General features: G+C 41.0%; 1 protein-coding gene across 1 annotated transcript in view; it reads right to left on the reverse strand.

Annotated features, from left to right (window-relative positions):
* Window positions 1–23,718, reverse strand: part of DNAAF10 (dynein axonemal assembly factor 10) — an 874,610-nt gene that overhangs the window by 287,501 nt on the left and 563,391 nt on the right. Inside the window, exon 7 of the mRNA XM_044055954.1 lies at window positions 15,513–15,541. Coding sequence (XP_043911889.1) covers window positions 15,513–15,541 — 29 coding nt within the window. The remainder of the gene's footprint in view (window positions 1–15,512; window positions 15,542–23,718) is intronic.

Here is a 23,718-nt window from a genome sequence, read left to right on the forward strand (position 1 = left end):
AAAAAAAAAAAGGAACCTTCCAAAAAGTTTTTCCCCTCCAGGGACCCCCCGGGAAGGGCTGGGGGAAGGGAAGGGTTGGGGAAATTTGGCAAAAAAAAATTTTTGAAAAGGGCGGAAAAATGGTAAAAAAACCCAAACCCCCAAAAGGGGGGGGGGAAAGGGGGGGGTTAAAAAAAATGGGTGAGTACATAACCTGTTAATGTTATGTTGTCCTTATCTTGCCTTCATTCATTGCTGGATGGCACAGCATCCCTAGCACCTACTTTCTTGGGTGGCTCAAGGGAAAATACTTTTCAGAACAGTGGACCCAAAGGAAGCCCTGTTCCTGGAGGCCAAATCCACTTTGTAATGAGTGATAAAGGTATGAGGCTTTACCCATCTCTCTACAGCACAAATTGAATCTACGGGTAGTCTAGCCTGAAAGGCTGAAGAGGTTGCAATAGCCCTTGTAGAATGACCTTTTATCTTTCCTGGAAGGTCTCTATTTTGAGATGTATATCAGAAGGTTATGCAATTAGTAAGCCATTTCAAAAGCGTGACTTTAGATATTGGGCTCCCTTTTTCATATCTGAAAGGGATACAAATAACTGGTCTGATTTTCTGAATTCCTTTGTTCTGTGCAGGTAGAAATGTAATTGCCTGTGTACATCCAGTTGATGTAACCTGTATTCTGTCTTGTTGCCATAGTTTGGGAAAAAACACTGGCAAGTCAATGGATTGATATAAATTAGTCTCAGAACATACCTTAGGAAGAAAAGATGGATTAGTTCTCAGGGACACACTATCTTTGTGGAAAATCAAATACGGGGAATGTATTGATAATGCTTGGAGTTCTGATATCCTCCTGGCAGACATGATGGCTACTAAGAAAATTGTTTTCCACGTTAGGAACTTTAGATGACAAGATGATGCAGGTTCAAAAGGAGGAAGGATTAGAGTAGACAAATACCAAGTTGAGATCCCAAGGAGCTGGTGGTTCTTTTACTGGAGGCCTTAGCAAAAAAGTACCTCTCAAAAAAGTCTTGCAAAGTCTACGGGACATGATTTTTAATCCCATTTCTCCAATATGGTAATTTGATATAGCAGCCAATTGAGCTCGTATGGTAGCCGCCGCTGCACCTTCATTGAAAAGTTTTGCTAGGAAGTCTAAAATAGATGTGACAGGGGGCCGTGAAAGGATCAATGTGATTGTTAAGAGCCCAACAGGAATACCTTTTCCATTTACTAACATAAAGCTTTCTGGTTGTAGCCTTATGGGATAAGATCAGAATATGTTTCACAGCAGGAGAGATGTTCAGAAGCCTGGCTAGGAGTAGAAGTGGAGCAGCCAAGCTGTCAGCTTGAGGGTTTGGACCGACAGATGGAGCGTCCCTGATGGATGAGTCAGGAGGTCTGGAACTGGGTCCAGAACTCACAGCTCCTCCTGTAGATGGGGCCATAGGAAGGGGAACCAAATCTGACAAGGCCAGTATGGGGCAATGAGTATTAACCTGCTTCTCAATGTTTTGGCTTTCTGAAGGACTTTGGCAATCAAGGGAAAAGGAGGGAAAGCACAGCTCAAACCACAAGACCAGAAGCACCAACACTGACCCTGCTGGTACCAATGAAGGCTGCCCCTTCGTGAATATCTTCTGTTCAGAAGAATACACTCCAATTAACTCCACAGGCAGGCTCCACAAGTATTTTAGAATATTTAATTCAGATTTCTAGTTAAAACAAAACGGAACCAAAAACAAAGAACAAAGCAGATTAAATGCTTTCATCTTCACTTGGGAGACGTCATCAGAACCAATTTCACACTCAGGGAACTTTTTCAAGGGGAAGGAACAACTATCATAGAGGCCAGTGGAGAGGCCACTAGTAGGTGCAATATCTGTACCAAGTTGCCCTGTCATTTATACAAACAATACTAAAGATTTTATAGTATATAATTATTCCGACTATGTCTTTGATAATCGTATTTGTGACTTGCTGTCACGAGGACAAACATTCATTCCAAACAAAAATATGAGTATTGTGCACTCAATAACTGACCTTAAAGTTTTTGTTCGGAAATTAAATTTAAGTTTGTTATTTCAAAATACAGAACAGATAATGAAACCGTTCTATTTTACCAATTCATACAATCCTCCATTGCATCCTACTTTGGAAATTTTTGAAAAATTGTGTGAATTGGATCTTCGTGCACTTGAATTTTCGGGAACAAAAAATAAGAAATATAACCTAACTAAAGAGGAGAATGAGATGTTAAAGACACTAATGGAAACAAAAAGTGTTAGACTTATAAAGCCAGACAAAGGAGGGGGTATGACTATATTTACTGCCCATGATTATAATATCAAAATAGAAGCCATATTAAACAGTAATACATCCAAAAGGAGCTCCATTAATGAAATAAATAGAGCTTACAGACGTATTAGAGGGATCCTTCATGACTTATTTATTGAAGGGGATATAAACATTGACGAATTTAATTATATGAACGTCAGTGATCCAAGGACTCCAACTATGTTTGGAGTCCCAAAAATTCATAAAGATGTAAACACACCCCCTTTCAGACCCATTGTGGAAGCACAGGGTTCTATCACCAATCCAATAGCAAAATTTATTGATAATAAATTGAAATCATATATACATGCAGAAAATCATTTATTAAAAGATTCTTGTGATTTTTTGTCTACAATAGGTTCTGTAACATATAATGACAAGGATATCTTCTTAACTATAGATGTCAAGGACTTTTATTCTGTCATTCCACACCAACAAGGAATGGAATGGTTAAATTTATATTTGATGGAAAAGGGTAAAAATCAAAACAGCATTAATTTATTTGACCAGTTAATAGATATTATTTAAAAAAATAACTTTATACTTTTTAATAATAACATCTATTTACAAAATGAAGGTGTAGCTATGGGATCTCAGTGTGGAGGCCTCTATGCAAACATAGTTATGTGTGTATGGGAAAATAAATTTATTTTTAATTCCCCATTTTTTATTCATTGTAAAACGTACTTATGTTTTTTAGATGATATATTTGTTTTATGGAATGGGAATGAAGATGGGATAGATGAATTTTTAAATTATATTAATTCAACTACTTCCTTTTTAAAATTTACAGCTATATTTAATAAAAACACAATAGCTTATTTGGATGTCTTATTAAAAAAAGATTACAACAACAAGATATATATATCAAAAATATTTCGAAAAAAGACCTACAGCAATAGTTTTTTGCATTTTGATAGTTGCCATCCTTATACTCAAAAAAGAGCAGTTCTAAAAGGCCAGTTTGTTAGAGCAGCAAGAATGATTAGTAATAGGGATGATTTTATATCCGAATGTCTGAATTTATGTGGAATGTTCAAAAACAGAGGGTATCCTAATAAATTGATAAATGATGTTATGGTAGAAATAATAATTAAACGTGATAATTCATATTTCAAACCTCTACTGAATCAAATGAACAATATTACTACAGATTCTATAGAGGCCAGTAATACGGAAGATACGAATATACAATTGAACACCTCTGACTTGATTTATTCCATGTATAATGTTACTAACATTCAAACCACTAGTGAAGTAAAAAACTTCACTAGAAGTTTCATTACTACTTTTAATTCTGACAGTGGTTCAATTAATAAGATACTTACAAAAAATTGGCAACTTTTAATAGCTGATCCATTTTTATACCAGCATTTTAATTATAATCCATCAATAGTGTATAAAAAGGGTATGAACTTGAAAAAATGTTTGGAAACCACACATAACATAAAACAAGGGAGAGTGTATAAATGCGGCAGGTATAAATATTGCAGTTATGTGTTTGAAACCACTGAATTAACAATTAACGGCACATAGATTCGAATAAAGGACAACGTTTGTTGTACTAGTGAAAAGATAGTATATTGTGCCCTATGTTGTACATGTACGGCGTTCTACATAGGTAAAACGGAAAGGAAATTGAAAGATCGTATGGGAGAACACATTAGAGCTATACATGATCGTAATTAAATGAATGCTTTAGCTAGACATGTTATTACTTATGCATCCCATTCTTTTAAATTTGTTGTTCTAGATGCTTTAAACTTGGATGCCAGGGGTGGTGCATGGCAACCACTATTGGAAAAACTAGAATTACAATGGCAAATAAAACTTAATGCACATAACTGGCCAGGATTGAATAATGCCATTTCTATTGCTAGTATTTTAAAATTAAAATCGCTTGTTAGATAAATATTCATAGGTCATCCTTTTGGACACATGCATTTATATTTATTATTATATTATTTTATTATATTACATAAATGTATACATATACAAGGTATAGGTATACTACCTATCTCAGCATTTTACATCCTTATTACATCTTCATTACATTTTTGTATAGTTCATGTTTATTTTTGAGTGGTTTATTGGCATATTAGTATTTATTATTCATATTGAGTTCATTATATGTGTGTCATTTTTATTCACACGTATATTGTAGATAATTTTATATATATATATATATATATATATATATATATATATATATTAATATTTTACATACATCATACATTTAGTACTGATACATTTTTTGTACTTGAATGGTTACATATAGATTAAATTTCTATTTATATATTTTTTAATAATTATATATTTGTACATATACACATTTTTTTATATTTATTTTTATATTTATATTATTTATCTATATATACAATATATTTATATATTATATTATATTTCAAGTATTATTAACTAATAACTATTATTATTTATTTATTGAAGACATCACAAAAAGTACAGTTTTGTACCTACCATAAATGTAGATGTTCGAAGATCCACATTGCTGCAGTCCTTACACTTGGGTATACCGCTGTCCTCGGTCGGCCCAAATACCAAAGTATATGGCTGACGTCGGTCATGGCGCATTAAACTGACGCCAGGACGTCAGGGTATAAATGCGCAAGACCGACGTCATATCCTCAGTCTTTTCTTGCCCCAGATGTCAGAAGACCCTAAACAGGGTAAAATCAAAAATTCACCAAACACTAAACACCCCTGCACCCAAACTATGTGCAACTTTTTACAAATATATAATAAAGAACCAACCTATCCACACTACCACCCCCAAACACAGAGGGAAGGAGAGAGGTAAATTGGACTGCAGCAATGTGGATCTTGAACATCTACATTTATGAGTGCGTACAAAACTGTACTATGTTCTTCATCTCACATTGCTGCAGTCCTTACACTTGGGTAGATTCCCAAAGCAGAGGTAAGGGAGGATGGCAAATCAGAGAAGCAGGAGCCAAAATGCCCTGTAAAATAGCAGTGGCAAACCCAGCCCTAGATTTAGAGTAGAGAGGAAGGTGGTAGTGCTTAGAGAAAGTATGTACTGAACTCCAAGTAGCTGCCTCCAGAATATCCTTAGTTGCCACCCCCCTTAGAAAAGCTGTAGAAGTGGCAGTAGCCCTAGTGGAATGAGGTCTAATCCCTGTTGGAATCTCCTTGCCATGATGAGAATAACAAAGGCAATGCAAAACCCAATCCACTTAGAAATAGTTTGTTTTGACACAGGCTTGCCCTGAGAACACAAAGCAAAAGAAACAAACAACTGCTGAGACTGCCTGAAACCCTTAGTCCTGTCTAAGTAATAGCGTAACTGCCTGTGTACATCTAAAGTATGCAAAATCTTTTCTCCCTTATTTTGGGGGTCTGCATAAAAGGTAGGTAAATGAATAGTTTGGTTTAAAGACACACTTGAAACCACCTTAGGCATAAAGGAAGGGTTAGTACGTAAAGATACCCTATCCTTATGGAAAATCAAGAAAGGCTCAACCGCCATAAGGGCCTGCAATTCAGAAACCCTTCTTGCAGAGGTAATGGCCAACAAAAAAGCAGTCTTCCATGACAAATATTTCAACTCAGCCGTAGCTGCAGGCTCAAAAGGTGGTAGAGTGAGTTTTTCCAACACATAATTGAGGTCCCAAGCAGGAGTAGGAGCTCTTCGTGGAGGTCTTATGTTCTTTGCCCCTCTGAGAAATTGCTTGAACAAAGGATGAGAAAACAAAGGTGGGTCACAGTCATAGTGAGCTGAAATTGCTGCAGCATGAATCTTAATGGAAGAGAAGGACAAACCTTTGTCCAATAACTCAGTAAGATATTGAAGAGCCACACACAAATTAGGCTCAGAAACATCCAAATCCTTTGCTGCACTCCAAAACAAAAATCTCTTCCACTTGTCTGCATACACTTTCCTTGTAGTAGGTCTTCTAGCTTCCATAATCACATTCAAAACTTGTTGAGGAAGTTGAGCCCTGCTATGAGCTAAAACAGGATATGCCATGCTGTGAGATGAAGAGAGTGAAGCTTGACATTGAGTAGATGACCGTCCTTTTGGGACAACAGGTGTGGAATCAAAGGCAAGGGCCAAGGTGGTTTCCTTACCAGACTTCTCAGTAATGGGTACCAATGCTGTCGAGGCCAATCTGGAGCTATCAGGATCATTCTTGGTTTGTCCTGTCTGACCTTTAGCAGTACTTTTAGAAGTAGAGGAAGAGGCGGAAAGGCATATACGTGAAGATTTTTCCAACTGAAAGAAAGAGCATCCACTTTCCAAGCTGCCTGATGTATCCTTTTTGTGCAAAACTTTGGCAGCTGGTGGTTTAGAGGAGAAGTGAACAGATCTATGTCTGGAGTTCCCCATGACACTGTTAATTGCTGAAATACATGAGGATCCAATTGCCACTCGTGGGGATCCATGATTTGTCTGCTTAACACATCTGCTAAGGAGTTCTGCACTCCCGGCAGAAACCTTGCCTGAAGATTTAGTTGTAAACTGAGAGCAGTGTCCCACAAAATCATTGCTTGTCTGCATAGAGGGTAAGAATGTGTTCCCCCTTGCTTGTTGATGTACCACATGACAGTTGTGTTGTCTGTTAGAATCAACACCTGCCCTGGGAGAAGTAATTCCTTGAAAGCTATTAATGCAAACTGGACTGCTAACATCTCCTTTAAGTTAATATGTAGATGCTGTAGTCTGGCAGGCCACTTGTCCTGTATCCACTTTCCATTGAGATGAGCTCCCCAAGCTTTGTCCGAGGCATCTGTTGTTAGAATCTGACTCGCCTCTGGCCGGGTCACAGAAAGTCCCTTGTTTAGGTGACATTGCTGAGCCCACCACAAGAATTCCTTTTGGATGCAAGGTATTATTTGAATGACAGTGTCCAGATCCTGGCAGTGCTGTGTCCATAGATTCTTGAGATACCATTGTAGCTTCCTCATATGCAGTTTGGCATTGGGAAGCACAAGAATACAAGATGCCATGAACCCTAAGGCTTGAAGGACTGTCCTTGCAGTCAGCCCGGACTGGTGTGATAGTTGTTGGAAGTAAAGGGAAAGATTCTTTGTTTGTCCGGGGTCAAAAGGCCATCTGGGTTGCTGTATTCAGTCTCACACCCAGAAAGCACATGTCTTGAGAGGGTACTAGACTGGACTTTGTTTAGTTCACAGAATACCCCAGGCATCTTAGCACTGCTATCACATATTTTAAATGCTGAAGAAGCTCGTCCTTCCCTTGAGCCAGAATCAGGCAATCGTCCAAATAAGGATAGATCTGTATTCCTCTCAATCTGAAGAAGGCTATCACTGGAGCCAGAACTTTTGTGAATACTCTGGGTGCAGTAGATAAGCCAAAGGGCAATGCAGAGAACTGATAATGTGAATTTCCAGCTCGAAAAGCAGATACTTCCTGCAACTTAGAGTGATAGGAACATGAAGGTAAGCCTCCTTGAGATCCAAAGTTACCATCCAGTGATCTTTGCCCAGCAGAGGTAAAAGCTGTTGCAATGTCAGCATCTTGAACTTGGGAATGTCCAGAAAGGTGTTGAGGATAGACAAATCCAGAATTGGTCTCTCGTGTTCCCCTTTTGGTACTAGGAATAGGCGAGAATAAAATCCTAGGCCCCTTTCTGCCATAGGCACGGTTGTATGGCCCCTATCTGGAGTAATAGAGAAATTTGTCTGTAAGCTTCTAGTCTGTGCTGAGGAGGAACGTCTGGCATGCCCTTGAAAGGTGGCAAGGTATGGAAATAAAATCTGTAACCGTGGCGAATGATATCCAATACCCATCTGTCTTGGGTAATTAAACTCCAGTTCTCCTTGAAAAGTGTCAGTCTTCCTCCCAAAGGTGCTGCCAGACAGGAAGGTTCTGGCAGTTGAAAAGGTAGGTCATTGGGTCTGTCTACGAAGGGCTGATCCCTGCCCTCACCTGAAGACTGTGCAGGTGAGCCCCCTGTCCTGGATCTAAAAGAGCCCTGAGCTCTGCCCCTACCACGCCTAGACCTACCCCTAGACTGGGAATCATAAGAAGGATATGTCCACCCTTGCTTGGCCAATTTCTACTAAACTTTGGAGGCTGAACCTGTAAAAAATCTTTAACAGTGTGCATAGACTTAGCTTTGTCTTCCATTTTCTTTAAAACTGCTTCAACAGGCGAACCAAACAACACATCAGATTGCAAAGGGGCATCCAAGATCCTTGTCTTAACATGCTCAGCTAAATTCTGATCCCTAAGCCAGGCGTGCCTGCGTAGGACAGAACCAGTGGCAGCCACCCTCGAAGAGGCCTGTACAGCATCAAAACCACATTGTAAGGAATGCTTACCCACCTGTTCAGAAACATGCACTAGATCTTGTAACTCCTTACATTCAATACCTTCTGCCAGAGCATCTACCTTAGACTTTAACTGTGAAAGAAGATAGTTCTGATATCTCAGCATGTGGAATTGACAATTCAAAGCCCTCATGGCTAAAGTTGAAGAAGTATAAACTTTCTTACCCCATCTGTCTAAAGCCCTTGCCTCTTTATCCGGAGGAACGGATTTTAACAACAGAAGCCTTAACCCCTTTAGGTCCCTGAGTAACAGTCTCTGGATCAGCCCTAGGGCTTTTAAAAAGATACTTATGAGCTTCAGGCACCCTATAGTACCTGTCCGGCGTAACAGGAGCGGGAGGTAAAGAATCAGGGTTAAGAGAAGCCTCTGCAAAAACATCTTCCACCACAGTAAGAACAGGAGGTATAGCTAAAGGCCTATGCTGGGGTAAAAACAAAAATTCCCTAAGTCTTTTCCTGGAATCAGAGAAATCCTGACCTTCCCATTTAAAATGCTCCCTCATGGAATGGAGAGTCTCTGAGAATGAGAAATCCTCAGGAGGAGAAGCAGTAGGAGTAGTGTCATCCACATCAGAATCAGAATAAGGAGAAAACTCCTGCAAATCTTCAGCCGAAGACTCCGAAGTATCAGAATCCTGCTCAAAATTCCCAAATTCAGGATCCACCCTAGGCCTTTTGTCAGGAGGGGGCATAGAACCCCTAATCAGAGTAATTAAATCTTCAGCCATCCTAAGCATATGTCTCTTGGGCACCGGGCCTGAAGTACTAGGAGAGACACCTGCTGTAGCTAAACCTGGCCTGCTCCTGGAAGAAGCCTTGGTAACAGTAGGGGAAGGCCTAACCACTTTAGGCAGAGGGAAGGACAGTTACCTGAGAAGCCCCTTCAGCCTGGCCTACCTCCTGAGAAGACACATCCTGTAACAATAAAGTCTCTCCCTGGGACTCTAAGGAAACTTCTGTTTGAACCTCCGGCTCTACCGAGCCTTCTAAAGAACCGACGTCCGGGACGGACGGTTCTTCTATCCTAGGCCTAGGTGCTTTGTCGTTGCGTTTCTTCGAAGCGGGCGCCGGAGCATCCGACGGCATTTTGTAATTGCACCGCTTCCTGAAGACTAACCTGGCACAATCTAATCTCCTCTTTATAGTACGTTTGTTAAACCTAGCACAAGAGGGACATCCAACAACGTCGTGCTCAGGCCCTAAACAAGGTATACACAAGTTATGGTAATCCCTATGTGGTATCTGTTTCCCACAAGAAATACAGTTATTTACTTTTTCTGACATCGGTAAAATACTGAGGCAAGAAAAACCAAAATATTCCAACGGGTACTTAGCCAACTTTGATTCGGTCTGAAACTCCGGTTTCGGAAAATCTCAGGACGCCAACCTGCACTCGCAACGTTGCTTCTGCATCGGACCACGCGGCAAAAAAGACTGAGGATATGACGTCGGTCATGCGCATTAATACCCTGGCGTCCTGGCGTCAGTTTAATGCGCCATGACCGACGTCAGCCATATACTTTGGTATTCGGGCCGACCGAGGACAGCGGTATACCCAAGTGTAAGGACTGCAGCAATGTGAGATGAAGAACATCCTTATTTATTACGGTGATTGCATATCCTATTTTTTAACAATATTTTTTATAATAATATTAAAAACATTAAAAATAATACTTTTAACAAAAATATTATTGATTATAACACCAAGTCAAGCTTAGAATTTCGTTAGTTTAGTTTATTAACCACACACACATTACTTACAGTATTTAATTACAACACCTTCATTTAGGTTGTTTTAAATGGTTCATAAAATTAAAATAAAACAAATAAAATACATTTTGGATAATACATACTTCAAAATATCCCCTTTCTCTTCAATACATACCCCCCTTAAACACACTTACTAGTTTTTAACACCCTCTTATACACATTTTTACTAGTTATTTACAAGGTTGGTTCACCATCTGGCTATATCGCATTCATTTTGGAATTGACATCTTTATAGGTATGAAATTTATACAAGGTTTCTTATTTTATAGTCACCATTACATGAGAACTATTATATGTAGTGTTGACGTTATTTACTTGTTGACAAAAGGTCTGATCAAGATGCACGTGTAACAGAGACTATTTAGGCATCAAGTTGTTGTAGGTTATTGATGAAAGTAAGTCATTGTTATTTAAAAGTCTTATTTAACACAATTTCACTTTCAAACTTTTATTATATTAAGATGTAAATAGACAGTTTTAAATGGTTTATTTTCTGATGATTTCATGTATGCTTTGAAGGTCATTTTTCATTGTCAGAAGCGACAGCGTATTATGTGCTGATATATGGTATCATTTGATTTATAAAATGTTATGGTTATTTGGCTATTGTTACACTATTTAGGATACATTGTATCTTTAAGGTTCTGCAGTTCAAGTAGGGGTTACATCACTAAATTGGAGTATTTAACCAACCGGAAGTGATGTTTTGCTTGTTTGAAAAAGTTTGGCAACCGCCAAACGAAAGCGCTTACCTTATTTGACCTTATCTGGAAATTTGGTTGTATTTTAATTTATTTGAAGTAAAGTGAATTATTTTTTTCAGCCAGTCTGTGCTTTTTTCGTTTACTTGGTTTTTTTGGTTTCGTTTGTGCTCTCTTTCACTTTTGGCCGGAACAAGGATGAGCCATCAAAAGGGGAGTTGATAAAGGAAGACTTGAAGGGCTCTGCAAACTCGCATAAGCACATCCAGGAATGCCTTCTTATGGAGATTCCCATACCTGCTGCCCTACTCGCTCCATCGGCCGCATAAAAGATAAGTCACATGGAGGGGTTTACCACAGAATTTAAGATGGAAAGCTGACGGGTCACCTTGTCTGAAATCCCCGCAGCTGTAGAACCTTGGAGGGTATCACCTAGTTCTTTCAGAAGATCCCTCTGGAGCCTAGTAAAATGGGTCAGATAGTTCAGCGACCTAAGGGTGAAGGAAGCTGACAAAAACATATGCTTTCCATATCTGTCCATCGCATGAGATTCTTTATTCGGTAGATGGACAGATAAGGAAATCTCAGGCTATTCCTTTTTGTTGGCTGCCGCCACCACCATAGCATCTACCGGGATACCTTTTGTGAGGAACTCTATCAGAGGGAGCTGTAATAAATTTATATGGCCTCCTCGGAACAGGTTCCACAGACTCTGGAGAGCCCCACGCCTTCCGAATGACTACATTCAGGAGCTGGTCGATAGGCAGAGTCACCCAAGAGGTGGAGGAGTGAGATCCGAAAGCCTCCAGGTACATGGACTCATCCTCAGAAGGGTTAATGGACTTCCAGCCACCTCTCTCTGTTTAAGGATCTCTAGGATGTCCGCAAAGGAGACATCCTCAGAGGGTGACCGTGCAGATCCTTCTGAATCATCGAGGTCTGTATCTGAAGTGATGGACTCCTCAGGGGAGTCTAGATGTGTCCTCTTACATAACCTCTTTCGAGGGACCTTTTCAGAGGGGTACTCAGGAGAGGTTTCGGAAGACATAGTTTCGCCCAGTGGGGCATCCTGAGAGAGATGGCAAAGAAACAGACTCTGGTGCTTTTGGGGGAAGAATATTTGGATCTGAGAGTGGAGCAGTCAGGGGTGACAGCACTCTCCTCATGACCTTGAAAGCACCATGGCCCCACTCCAAGGGAGCTCCTGGCTCTGAGGAACCAGAAGACTCCCCCCGAACCAAGGCCGTGGAGGCCGATGTAGGCACCAAGCTCACCTGCGCCAATGCACCGAGAGGTAGATTCGGATGAGACAATTGCCCAACTTGACTCTCCTCCCCGGACCCGACAGGGGAGCATTTGCCCCTAGACCCCTCAAAAGATGATGGAAATGAGGATATAAGAGTGGTAGTCAGGACTGAAGATTCTGGATCAGGTCTTGGCCCTTACAGTTCCACTACAATCGGATCCACGCACTCCAAAGCCACAACATGGGTTAGAGAAGGAATCAACGAAGGGGAAGTGATGGCTGCTGGTCCCGAATACTTCTGGGTCGGGGTCGATAGAATCATGGCCAGCGCCGGTGTCCATAAAAGCCTCTTCACCACCCACTCCACATCATCGTCAGAAAGGCTCCTGGAGGATCAAGAGGACAGGGTCGAGGATCTCACTGATTGCAAAACTGGAGAGTGTAGCATGGAGGAGACCGGTTCCAGGACTAGGGGCCGGCTCCAAAGGCGGAACTCTGTCATCTCCAAAATCACCACAGGAGCAGAAGAGGTAGATGGTTCAGGCCCGATAGCCTTCAGATCCGAGGATGACTCTTTTGCTTGCTTCTTCATAGGTTCCGATGATGGAGCCGTGGATAAAGATCTTTTGGAGGAGAGTGGGTGAAGCCCCTTCCAAAGCTTCAGTAAAAGGTACCTTCAACAAATCCCTGACAGCTTGCTCTTTCTCTCCATAAGCACTCTGGAGCTGAAGATTCTTATAGGTGGACAGCACCTAAACAATACACGGAACTTGTGTGTCCATCTGTGAAAGACATCTTTTGGCTGCACTGGTCACATTTTTTAAAACCCGAAGGTTTGGATTCTTTGGTATCCTTAGACATAACTGAGCCTAAACTTATACAGCAAACTATAAGACAAAAGTTAGGCAAATATTAGGGAGAAAAAAAATCCACTAACAGCAGCAACAACCACAATAATAACAAAAAAAAGTTTTGTTTTTTTTTTCAGTAAGATTAACAAGGCAAGGGTAAGATTAACAAGGCAAGGGTAATATGAGGAGAAGTCTCTAACTTAAAAGACCAACTTCTCACAGAAAGAAAAAAACATGGAAAAGCCCTCGAGAAGTTAAACAGGCCTGACGGGAGCCCTCTAACTTAAATGGACAACCCAACAGCAAGGAAAAAGAGGATATAATAAACTACAAACACACAATAAAACAGAAAAATCCCTAAAACTCTCTAAGTTAAATGAGTTCTGGACTGGGATTGGAGGAAAACACAAAGGTCTAGTGGTAGACAACAGCCAACCACAAAAAGTAGCCCAAGAATGAGCTAGAAAGATCTATAGTACACTTCTAACACTAAAACTTCACAAAAATGCACTCTATTCAAACTGTAACAAACTCTGACAGGTAAACGAAGTAAAAGAAATATTTCTACTTAGCCTGAACTGAGAGGAAGCACTCGATCTGTTTAGTGGCAAACAAGATCTGGGTAATCTTTCCAAGGCATGATGGGATAAGGTATAGCCTCGAGCCGGTGGAAGCTCTCGAGCTTTAGTATAAGCCGAGTCTGAACCGATTCTCGGTTCCGAACCCCATCCAGCAATGAATGAAGGCGAGATAAGGACAACATAACAACATAATACAGGTTCCTATTACATTATCGAACTTCCAGAAGGTTGAACACCAGATGTCTGAACTTGGAAGATCGAAATGTAATAACATTGAAACAGCAGAACAGCAAACTTTTTTCCCAGGGGAAAAAAAATTGCTGTTCCGAAAAACACACGCACAACACAAGCACATCAAAAACCTTATAAACCTACACTAAACCTTACATACACAACTACCTATGCACTAACCTTAACCCAAACCCTAACCCTGAAGTCTGTCACTATCGCACACTTACCTTACCTGCACTTTAACCCTAAGGCCCGTCACTATCACACACTTACCTTCCTCGCACCCTAACCCCAAAGTCCATCACTACGCACACTTACCTTGCCCGCACCCTAACCCTAAAGTCTGTCAATATCGTACACTTACCTTACCCACACCCTAATCCTAATGTCCGTCACTATCGCACACTTACCTTACCCGCACCCTAACGTCCGTCACAACTGCACACTTACCTTAACCCATTCCGTAACTTTCACACCACAGTGGAGAAAATGTTGAAGCTGCAGAAACGTCCAACCGAATTCTTTCCCTGGGAAAGAATTCGGACTTCCGCGGCTTCGACATTTTCACCTTTCGAACTTCTGGTGTTCGACCTTCTGGAAGTTCGATTATGTAATAGGAACCCTGTAATACTATAGTATAATTACTATTATTTCAAACACTAAACCCATGTGACATCCATAAAACTTACTATAAAACGCTCACTACAGTACAATGTATTTTTTCCATCTATAAAGACAAGATTGTTGTAATCATATGCTTACCAGATAACAAGGACATTCACTGTAAGACGTTTGCTAACAAAAGATACAAATGATATAAACCATTATTTATTGGGAAAGTCCACTGGGCCATTCAGAGCTCATTTTCAGTGGAGGCCTGGGAGAAAAGCTCCTCAGTAAATGAATGAAAGTAGAATTTTATACATTGGTAATATAAAACAGACAATTAGCTTACAATGTAAAAACACAATTAGCAACTGTAATTATGTACATACTTAATAATAAACCAGTCAGGCTTTTCATCAGAAACTCTAGCTGCTTTACACTAATAGAGAGACACACAATAGGAAATTTGTAGCCTGCTAAAAGACAACATCCCAGAATTAAGATGTACAATTACATTTAAAACCAAACTGCACTGTAATTTACATATTTTACCATGCATATTGTTGGTTAAAACTAAATGAACGGATGTACTTCAGCTTTAGTTTAGGCTTTAGAAAAACATCCTTTTAAACCAAATGTAGTTTTGAGATGTATAAAACTAACAGCAGTCTAAATATCTGAACAACCATGTAAGTAGCACAACAGACAGCAAACTCACTTCTGATGACAGAAAGACCAGAAGGATGTCAGTTCTACCCATACACTAGCTGCATACATTCTATAGATACATCTAGATACTGTAGTACAGCACATTTCCTATGCAGAATTCTTGAGGTGGCATCCTCCGACTAAGATATTAAACTGAAGTGCCATATGCCTATATGGTAGTATCTCACATTGATATAAAACGGGTTTACTTCATGATGTCGAAAGCCGACAATATCGAAGCTGATATTGTCGGCAGCACAACATCGAAAGTGCAGAACATCATGCAGGTAAACGGAAATCTCCGTAGGGGGAGATTTCCGTTTACCTCAATGTAGTGCGGTCTTGGAGTTGGAATATTTAAGTGGGGGGGTGTGGGGAGTGCAGGGGGGCTTGCCCCCTGCCTATGCTAGTTAAGTTTTTATATTTGTTTGTTTGTATTTTTTTTAACGTTATTCAATGTTTTACTACATCAATCACTAGAGGCCGACCTTTAGTGATTTGACGTAGTAAAATTTCGATAACGTGATACAGACGCGATATAAAACATCCCACAGCACTTATCAAAAATAGAAGGGAAATTGTCTGGTGTTCTGGCCAAAACAGCCTAGCCTAGTCAGCATAAATATCACCTTAATCCTCCCCAGAAACTAGGTCCTGCCTAATGAAACCAATCCTAAATGAATAAATGTTTACACTTAACAACGAAATCATACACAACTGGGTGTTAACATTGTCAAAAGGGCACTGTTTTGCCACTCCTGTTGATTTTAGCATCATCATTTTGTAAACTATGCCAGTACGTTTCACCAAATTTCTGCATCTGCCAAGTTCCAGTTCTACAAAATAGTGATATACAGTAAATGTTTACTTTTTCTTTTCATAGTTCCAATAACTGTCTTCCTACTTCTCAATATAACGTTCCACTTAATCAGTATTACTGTTATGTAATTGTTCATTACTGCCACAATGTATAAAACTATTCGCATACCACTGTGTTGCACTGTGAATACTATTCACTTGTAATTCATCTGTACCTCATAAATTACCTAAATTATATATTGTCAGTGACGTCAGTAATGTGGCCAGGATGATGGCTAGCAGAATGCAAAACTATTGCTATCAGTACTTTTTCTATATAACTTGGTCTTGTATTGTAAAGTCCAAGTGTTTGAGATTATAGCAAATGAAAGTTCAACACAACAGTTTCTTTTAACTCCTAAACTAGGCTAAAATACCCTGGCCCTCTGTCACATAAATAATAGTGCATCTAAAATCCTAAAACAATGTTCTACAAAGTTCTTGTAATTACTATACAGACATTCTTGCTCCCATAAAGCTGTGGACAGAATACCATAACCTGCGTCTATGGAGGCCCTCATGGTTGTCCAACACATTGAACAAAATACTCCACTCTCATTCTAAAACTAGTTCAAATAAAGTACACAGTGTCCCTGGAATTCAGAAAAATCACTCCATGGTCCTGCAAAGTGCCTAATGCAGGCAAGTCAGATTATGTGATTCTGGAAAACACGACTCAGGAAGCATGTTTAACCATAAAGTACAGTTTTGTACCTACCATAAATGTAGATGTTCGAGTGTACACCCTGCTGCAGTCATCACACTTGGGTTATCTTGTTGTCAGGCAGTCCCGCAGTCGGCCTGAATTCCAAAGTCTTGGTCCGGCATCAGTTGCTGTCGCTTCTTCCCTAACGTCAGTGCGCCAGGGGTATATATATAATGCATCCAACACCATTTTCTTCAGTTTTTTTTTTTACCCCAGATGTCAGGTGCCCCCAAAAAGGTGGTCAATAATTAGTACCAATTTAAGAAAATTTAGCACAAACACAAAATCCCTCCAGCTATAAGCAAATACATCAGGAAGGTATTGTAAAGATTTAGCCAGTTAGATCAGAGGGGATGGAGGGAGGGTAACCTGGACTGCAGCAGGGTGTACACTCGAACATCTACATTTATGGTAGGTACAAAATTGTACTATGTTCATCATGCTACCCTGCTGCAGTCATCACACTTGGGTAGAATCCCAAAGCTAAGGATGGGTGGAGGAGTCAAAGAGGGTTAGAGGAGGCTAGAAGGCCCTGCACAACTGCAGTGGCGAAGCCAGTTCTAGTCTTAGAGTAAAGTGGTAAGTGATAGTGTTTGGTAAAGGTGTGTACTGAACTCCAAGTTGCAGCTTCCAAAATCTCCTTGGTTGGAACCCCCCTGAGGAAGGCTGTAGATGTAGTTGTTGCCCTGGTAGAGTGGGGCCTTATGATAGCAGGAACTGGTTTTCCATGATGGGTATAGCAAAAACGAATGCAATGTCCTATCCATTTGGAAATGGTTTGTTTTGATATAGCCTTCCCTTGCGAAGCTGTAGCATAGGATACAAAGAGCTGGGTCAGATTTTCTGAAAACCTTAGTTTTATCCAAGTAGTAACAAAGTTGTCTGTGAATGTCCAAGGAATGCAGGAGTCTTTCTCCTTTGTTCTGTGGATTTGGGAAGAAGGTGGGTAAGTGGATGGTTTGATTTAAAGCCACACTGGAAACCACCTTAGGCATGAAGGAAGGATTAGTTCGTAGAGAAACCCTGTCTTGATGGAAAATGAGGAAAGGTTCCACTGCCGTTAGTGCCTGCAGCTCTGAGACTCTTCTGGCTGAAGTTATTGCTAGCAGCAGGGCAGTCTTCCATGATATAAACTGTAGATCAGCAGAGAAAGCTGGTTCAAAGGGAGGTAGCGTAAGTTTTTCCAGAACAAAATTGAGGTCCCATGTTGATGTAGGTGCTCTCCTGGGGGGCCTAATGTTTTTTGCCCCTCTGAGGAACTGCCTTAGAAGTGGATGTGAAAATAAGGGTGGATCCGTGTTGTAGTGGGCTGAAATAGCTGATGCATGGATTTTAATGGAAGAAAAAGAAAGTCCTTTGTGCAACATCTCAGTTAAATACTGTAGAATCTGAGGCATGTGAGGCTGAAGTGTATTTTGGCCTTTAGCTTGGTTCCAGGCGCAAAACCTTTTCCATTTGTCTGAGTAGGCCTTCCTGGTGCTGGGCCTCCTAGCTTCCAGAATAACATCCATAACTGCTTGGGAAAGAGGAGCTGGCTGGATGCTTACGTGATTTGCCATGCAGCCAGATTTAAGGTTTTGAGCTGGCTGTGTAGAATCCAATTGTTTTGCTGTGTGAGCAAATGGGCAATTTGTGGTAAAATCCAAGGTGGGCCCTGGGCCATATTCCTTAACAGTGGGTACCAGTGCTGGCGTGGCCAGTCTGGGGCTATGAGTATCAGTCGTGGTCTATCCTTTCTGACTTTCAGAAGCACCTTTGTGAGAAGAGGCAATGGAGGGAAGGAATATACTGTCAGGCTTTTCCAACTGAATGAGAGTGCGTCCACTTTCTAAGCTTGATGGTGAAGTGTCCTTGTACAAAATTTTGTTAGCTGATAGTTTTGGGGGCTGGCAAACAGGTCTATGTCTGGGAGGCCCCATTTTTGAGTTATCATTGCAAATACTTGTGGATCCAGTTTCCACTCGTGGGGATCCATGATGTTTCTGCTGAGGTCGTCTGCCAATGTGTTCTTTTTGCCTGGCAGGAATTGAGCTTGTAACTGAACTTGGTAAGCCAGTGCTGTGTTCCACAAGGTCATTGCTTGCCTGCATAGAGGGTAGGAGTGTGTACCCCCTTGTTTGTTTATGTACCACATTACTGTGGTGTTATCCGTCCTTATTGTTAGTTGTCCTGGATGTAATAGGCTCTTGAAGGCTGTCAGAGCATTCTGTACAGCTAACATCTCTTTTTGATTGATGTGCAGATTCCTTTGATCTGCAGTCCATATGCCTTGAACGCACTGTCCTGCCATGTGTGCCCCCCAGGCGTAGTCCGATGCATCTGCTGTCATAGTTTGCCTGGCTGGGGGCAAGGTGAAAGGCTGACCCTTGTTGAGGTGACATGCCTGTGACCACCATAGAAACTCTTGTTGTAGGCAGGGAATGAGAGATATCATTGTGTCCAAGCTGTGGCTGTGTTGAGACCATACGCATTTTAGGTACCACTGTAATTTCCTCATATGCAGCTTTGCAAATGGTATTAGTAGTATGCAAGATGTCATGAAGCCCAAGGCCTGCAGGATTTTTCTTGCAAGGAGTTGGGTCTTTGTTGCCATTGTTTTGAAATATTGAGTCAGTTGTAATTGTTTGTCTGGCGTCAGATAAGCCTTCTGGACCGTTGTATTCAAGCTGGCACCCAGGAATGTCATATTTTGTGAGGGTACTAGTTTTGATTTCTTTTCATTTACTGTGTACCCCAGGCAACTTAGAAGATGTTTTACAAAAGCCAGATGCTGTAAGAGGATGTCCTTGCTTTCAGCTTGGATGACGCAGTCGTCCAGGTATGGGTATATTTGAATTCCTCTTTGTCTGCAGTATGCAATTACTGGTGCCACGCATTTTGTGAAGACCCTGGGCGCAGTGGATAAGCCAAAGGGCAGTGCAGAGAATTGGTAATGGGTTGAACCTGCAATGAAACGGAGGTATCCTCTGCAACTTTGTCTGATAGGGACATGCAGGTATGCCTCCTTGAGGTCCAACGTTACTGGCCATGCTTTCTTGCCCAACATGGGAAGAAGCTGCTGTAGTGTTAGTATCTTGAATTTGGGTACTTGTAAGAAAGTGTTTAGAATGGAAAGGTCCAGAATTGGTCTCCAGGCATTGTCCTTTCTGGGGACTAGAAAGAGTCTTGAGTAAAATCCTTGGCCTTGCTCCCGTGTAGGTACCAGTTGAATGGCTCTCATGTCCATGAGAGCTGTAATTTGTTTTTGTGCCTCTTCCCATTGATTTTGTGGCAGGTTTGGCATTCCTCTTTTCATTGGCAAGGTGTGGAAATGGAATCTGTATCCTCGTGAAATTATGTCTAGGACCCATTTGTCCTTTGCGACAATGTGCCAGTTGTCTGAAAAAAGTGTGAGTTTTCCTCCCAAGGGAGCTGCCAAGAGAGTGTTGCTTGGCCAGATGAGGTGTAAGTCATTGAGTTTGCCTTCTAGTAGTTTTGGGCCTGTCTTCTCCTCCCTTCTGTGTTGCAGTGCCCCATTGTCGAGGTATGTATTGGGCTTGTGGTTGCCCTCTGCCTCTTGGACGTCTGTATTTACCCCTCTGTGGTCTGTCAGTAGCTGGAAAGGACCAATTTTTTGTTGGACAATTTCTGTTGAAGCGAGGGGGCTGTACCTGTAAAAAATCTTTGACTGTCTGCATAGATTTTGCCTTATCCTCCATTTTCTTTAAGACTTCTTCTGCTTTAACTCCAAATAGGACATCCTGCTGTAAGGGAGCATCTAGAAGCTTTGCTTTAACATGATCAGGCAAAGTTTGTTCCTTTAACCAAGCATGCCTACGTATAACAGACCCAGTGACAGCTGCTCTGCAGGAAGCCTCTAAAGAATCAAACCCACATTGTAAAGTATGTTTGCACACCTGTTCAGCTGCATGCAACAGATCCTGCATTTCTTTCAATTTAGACTGTTGAGGGAGTATGCTCATTTTTTGTCTTAACTGAGACATTAGAAATTGCTGATATTTTAGCATGTGAAATTGGCAATTTAATGCTCTCATAGCTAGAGTGGCTGAGGTGTAAACCTTTTAACCCCACATGTCTAGTGCTCTGGAGTCCCTTTCAGAGGGTACAGGATTTTTTTCCATAGAAGCCTTAGCCCCTTTGGGACCCTGGGAGATCGTCTCTGGATCAGCAACAGGGCTTTTATAAAGGAATTTGTGGGAGTCAGGCACTCGATAGTATCTGTCTGGTTTGGCTGGAGCAGGAGGCAGAGAATCTGGGTTCAAACTAGATTCTAAGTAAACATCATCCACAATGTCTAAACCTGGGGGGATGGCAAGAGGTCTGTGCTGGGGGAGTAAAAGAAACTCTCTGAGCCTTTTCTTTGAGTCAGAGTAGTCCTGACCTTCCCAGTGAAAATGTTCCCTCATAGTGTGTAAAGTTTCCCCAAAGGAGTAGTCTTCAGGGGGAGAAGCTGAGGGAATGGAATCCTCAGCATCAGAATCTACATAAGGGGGAAAAGAGTAATCTTGGTTCTCAGAGGAGCCTGAGGAAATAGACACTTGATCAGAGGAGGCATAATCTTCCTCTTGTCTAGGCCTTTTGTTGGGTGGGGGTTGGGAACCCCTGATTAAAGAGATCAAATCTTCCGCCATTTTAAGCATCTGTTTCTTAGGCATGGGGCCTTGAACTGGAGACTGAAGTGCAGTCTTTTTTGGTTTAATAGGAGTCTTAAGCTTAGGATATGTTTTTATGGTGAGCGTCGTCAGTCTGAAGATGCCTTCAGAAACCGAAGGTGTTTCTGCAGCACCGACATCTCTTTCTGCAGTGTCGTCGGTAGGGGCTAAACAAAATGGCTGTGTCGGCCTAGCACACTCCGCCAAAGGCTCCGAAGTGGTCTCCGGTTCCAAATCTGCGGTAGCCAGGGGCTGCGTAGGAGCCTCACTAAAAACCGGTGAACCGGAGACCGGCCTAGCCGAGGCCTCGGAGTCTGGCTTGGGTCTAGGCTGCCTGTCCTTATCCTTGCATGTTTTGTGCACGCCAGTAGTCTGTTGCTCCGACGGCATTGTGTAGTTAAATCTTCTACCGAAGTAGTGTCGTGCGAAATCAAAGCGTCTTTTTATAGTACGCTTATTGAACCTAGCACAAAAACGACAACCAGTGACGTCGTGGTCTGGGCCTAGGCAAGGAATGCAGTAAGAATGAAAATCCTTATGAGGTATTTGCTTCCCACAAGAAATACAATTGTTAACTTTTTCTGACATTGGTCTGAGGCAAGAAAAGTTTCCCCAATGGGGTACTTAGCTTTATTGAAGACTTCGGATCTGAAATTCGACTTCGAAAATCTCAGGAGTCGGCTGACCGACACTTGCGAACTGCTTCTGCTTCGGGCACCGCGCGGCAAGAAAGACTGAAGAAAATGGCGTTGGATGCATTATATATACCCCTGGCATACTGATGTCAGGGAAGAAGCGACAGCAACCGACGCCGGACCAAGACTTTGGAATTCAGGCCGTCTGCGGGACCGCCTGACAAGATAACCCAAGTGTGATGATTGCAGCAGGGTAACACTATGAACATCAAAGAAGACCTCATTACTGGCAAATCTGCAGGTCTCTGAATTGCCCAGAATTACTGCCAGTGCTAAAAAGTACTTTCCGGTAGTAATTACCACCATCAACCCATGCACTGTGGCGTCACACACACAGACACACACACACACACACACACACACACACACCTTCCACAAATATATAGACAGCCACTCAGTAATACACACACACCCAAACTTGAAGAGACACAAAGGGCATACTCACCTATATCTATATATATATATATATATATATATATATATATATATATATATATTAATTACATATATAGATATATACATACATGCATCTATCTATATATATATATATATATATATATATATATATTTATATATATATATATATATATACATATATATATATACATATATATATATACATATACATATATATATATATACATATACATATATATATATATATATATATATATATATATGGGTCTAGGACATTTTACTGAATGCACATTTCACTGAAACTCAAATGACTGAACACAAATCACTGAAAACTCAATTCATTGAAACACATTTCACTGAAAGTTATATATAGCCTTTTCCCCACTATAGTGCGACCCTGGAGTTAGTATATATAGTAAGGGGATGTATGGGGGGTACCGCCCCACCCCACATCGGGGGAGTGTGGGGGGCATAGCTCCCCACATATTTTAAATATATATTATGTTCGGAAAAGAGTAATATATTGGAATTGCAAGTATCCATGTATATAGTTCAAAATGAGGGACAAAGCTTGGAAAGATGTGCAACAGGTAAGGGTGATAAAGGACAGTGAGGGAAACGTACTCACAAGTGAGGAGAGTGTGTTGAGTAGATGGAAAGAGTACTTTGAAGGGGTGATAAATGAAGAGAATGATAGAGAGAGAAGGTTGGATGATGTGGGGATAGTGAATCTGGAAGTGAAACAGATTAGCAAGGAGGAAGTAAGGGCAGCTATGAAGAGGATGAAGAATGGAAAGGTTGTTGGCCCAGATGACATACCAGTGGAAGCATGGAGGTGCTTAGGAGAAATGACAGTGGAATTTTTAACCAGATTGTTTAATGAAATTTTGGAAAGTCGGGATGCCTGAGGAGTGGAGAAAAAGTGTTTTGGTACCTATCTTTAAGAATAAGGGTGATGTGCAGAGCTGCAGTAACTACAGAGGGATAAAATTGATCAGTCACAGCTTGAAGTTATGGGAAAGAGTAGTGGAA

The sequence above is a fragment of the Protopterus annectens genome, chromosome 1.part2 (assembly GCF_019279795.1).
Source record: "Protopterus annectens isolate FY-2018-M chromosome 1.part2, PAN1.0, whole genome shotgun sequence".
In the NCBI taxonomy this organism is placed as follows: Eukaryota; Metazoa; Chordata; order Ceratodontiformes; family Protopteridae; genus Protopterus; species Protopterus annectens.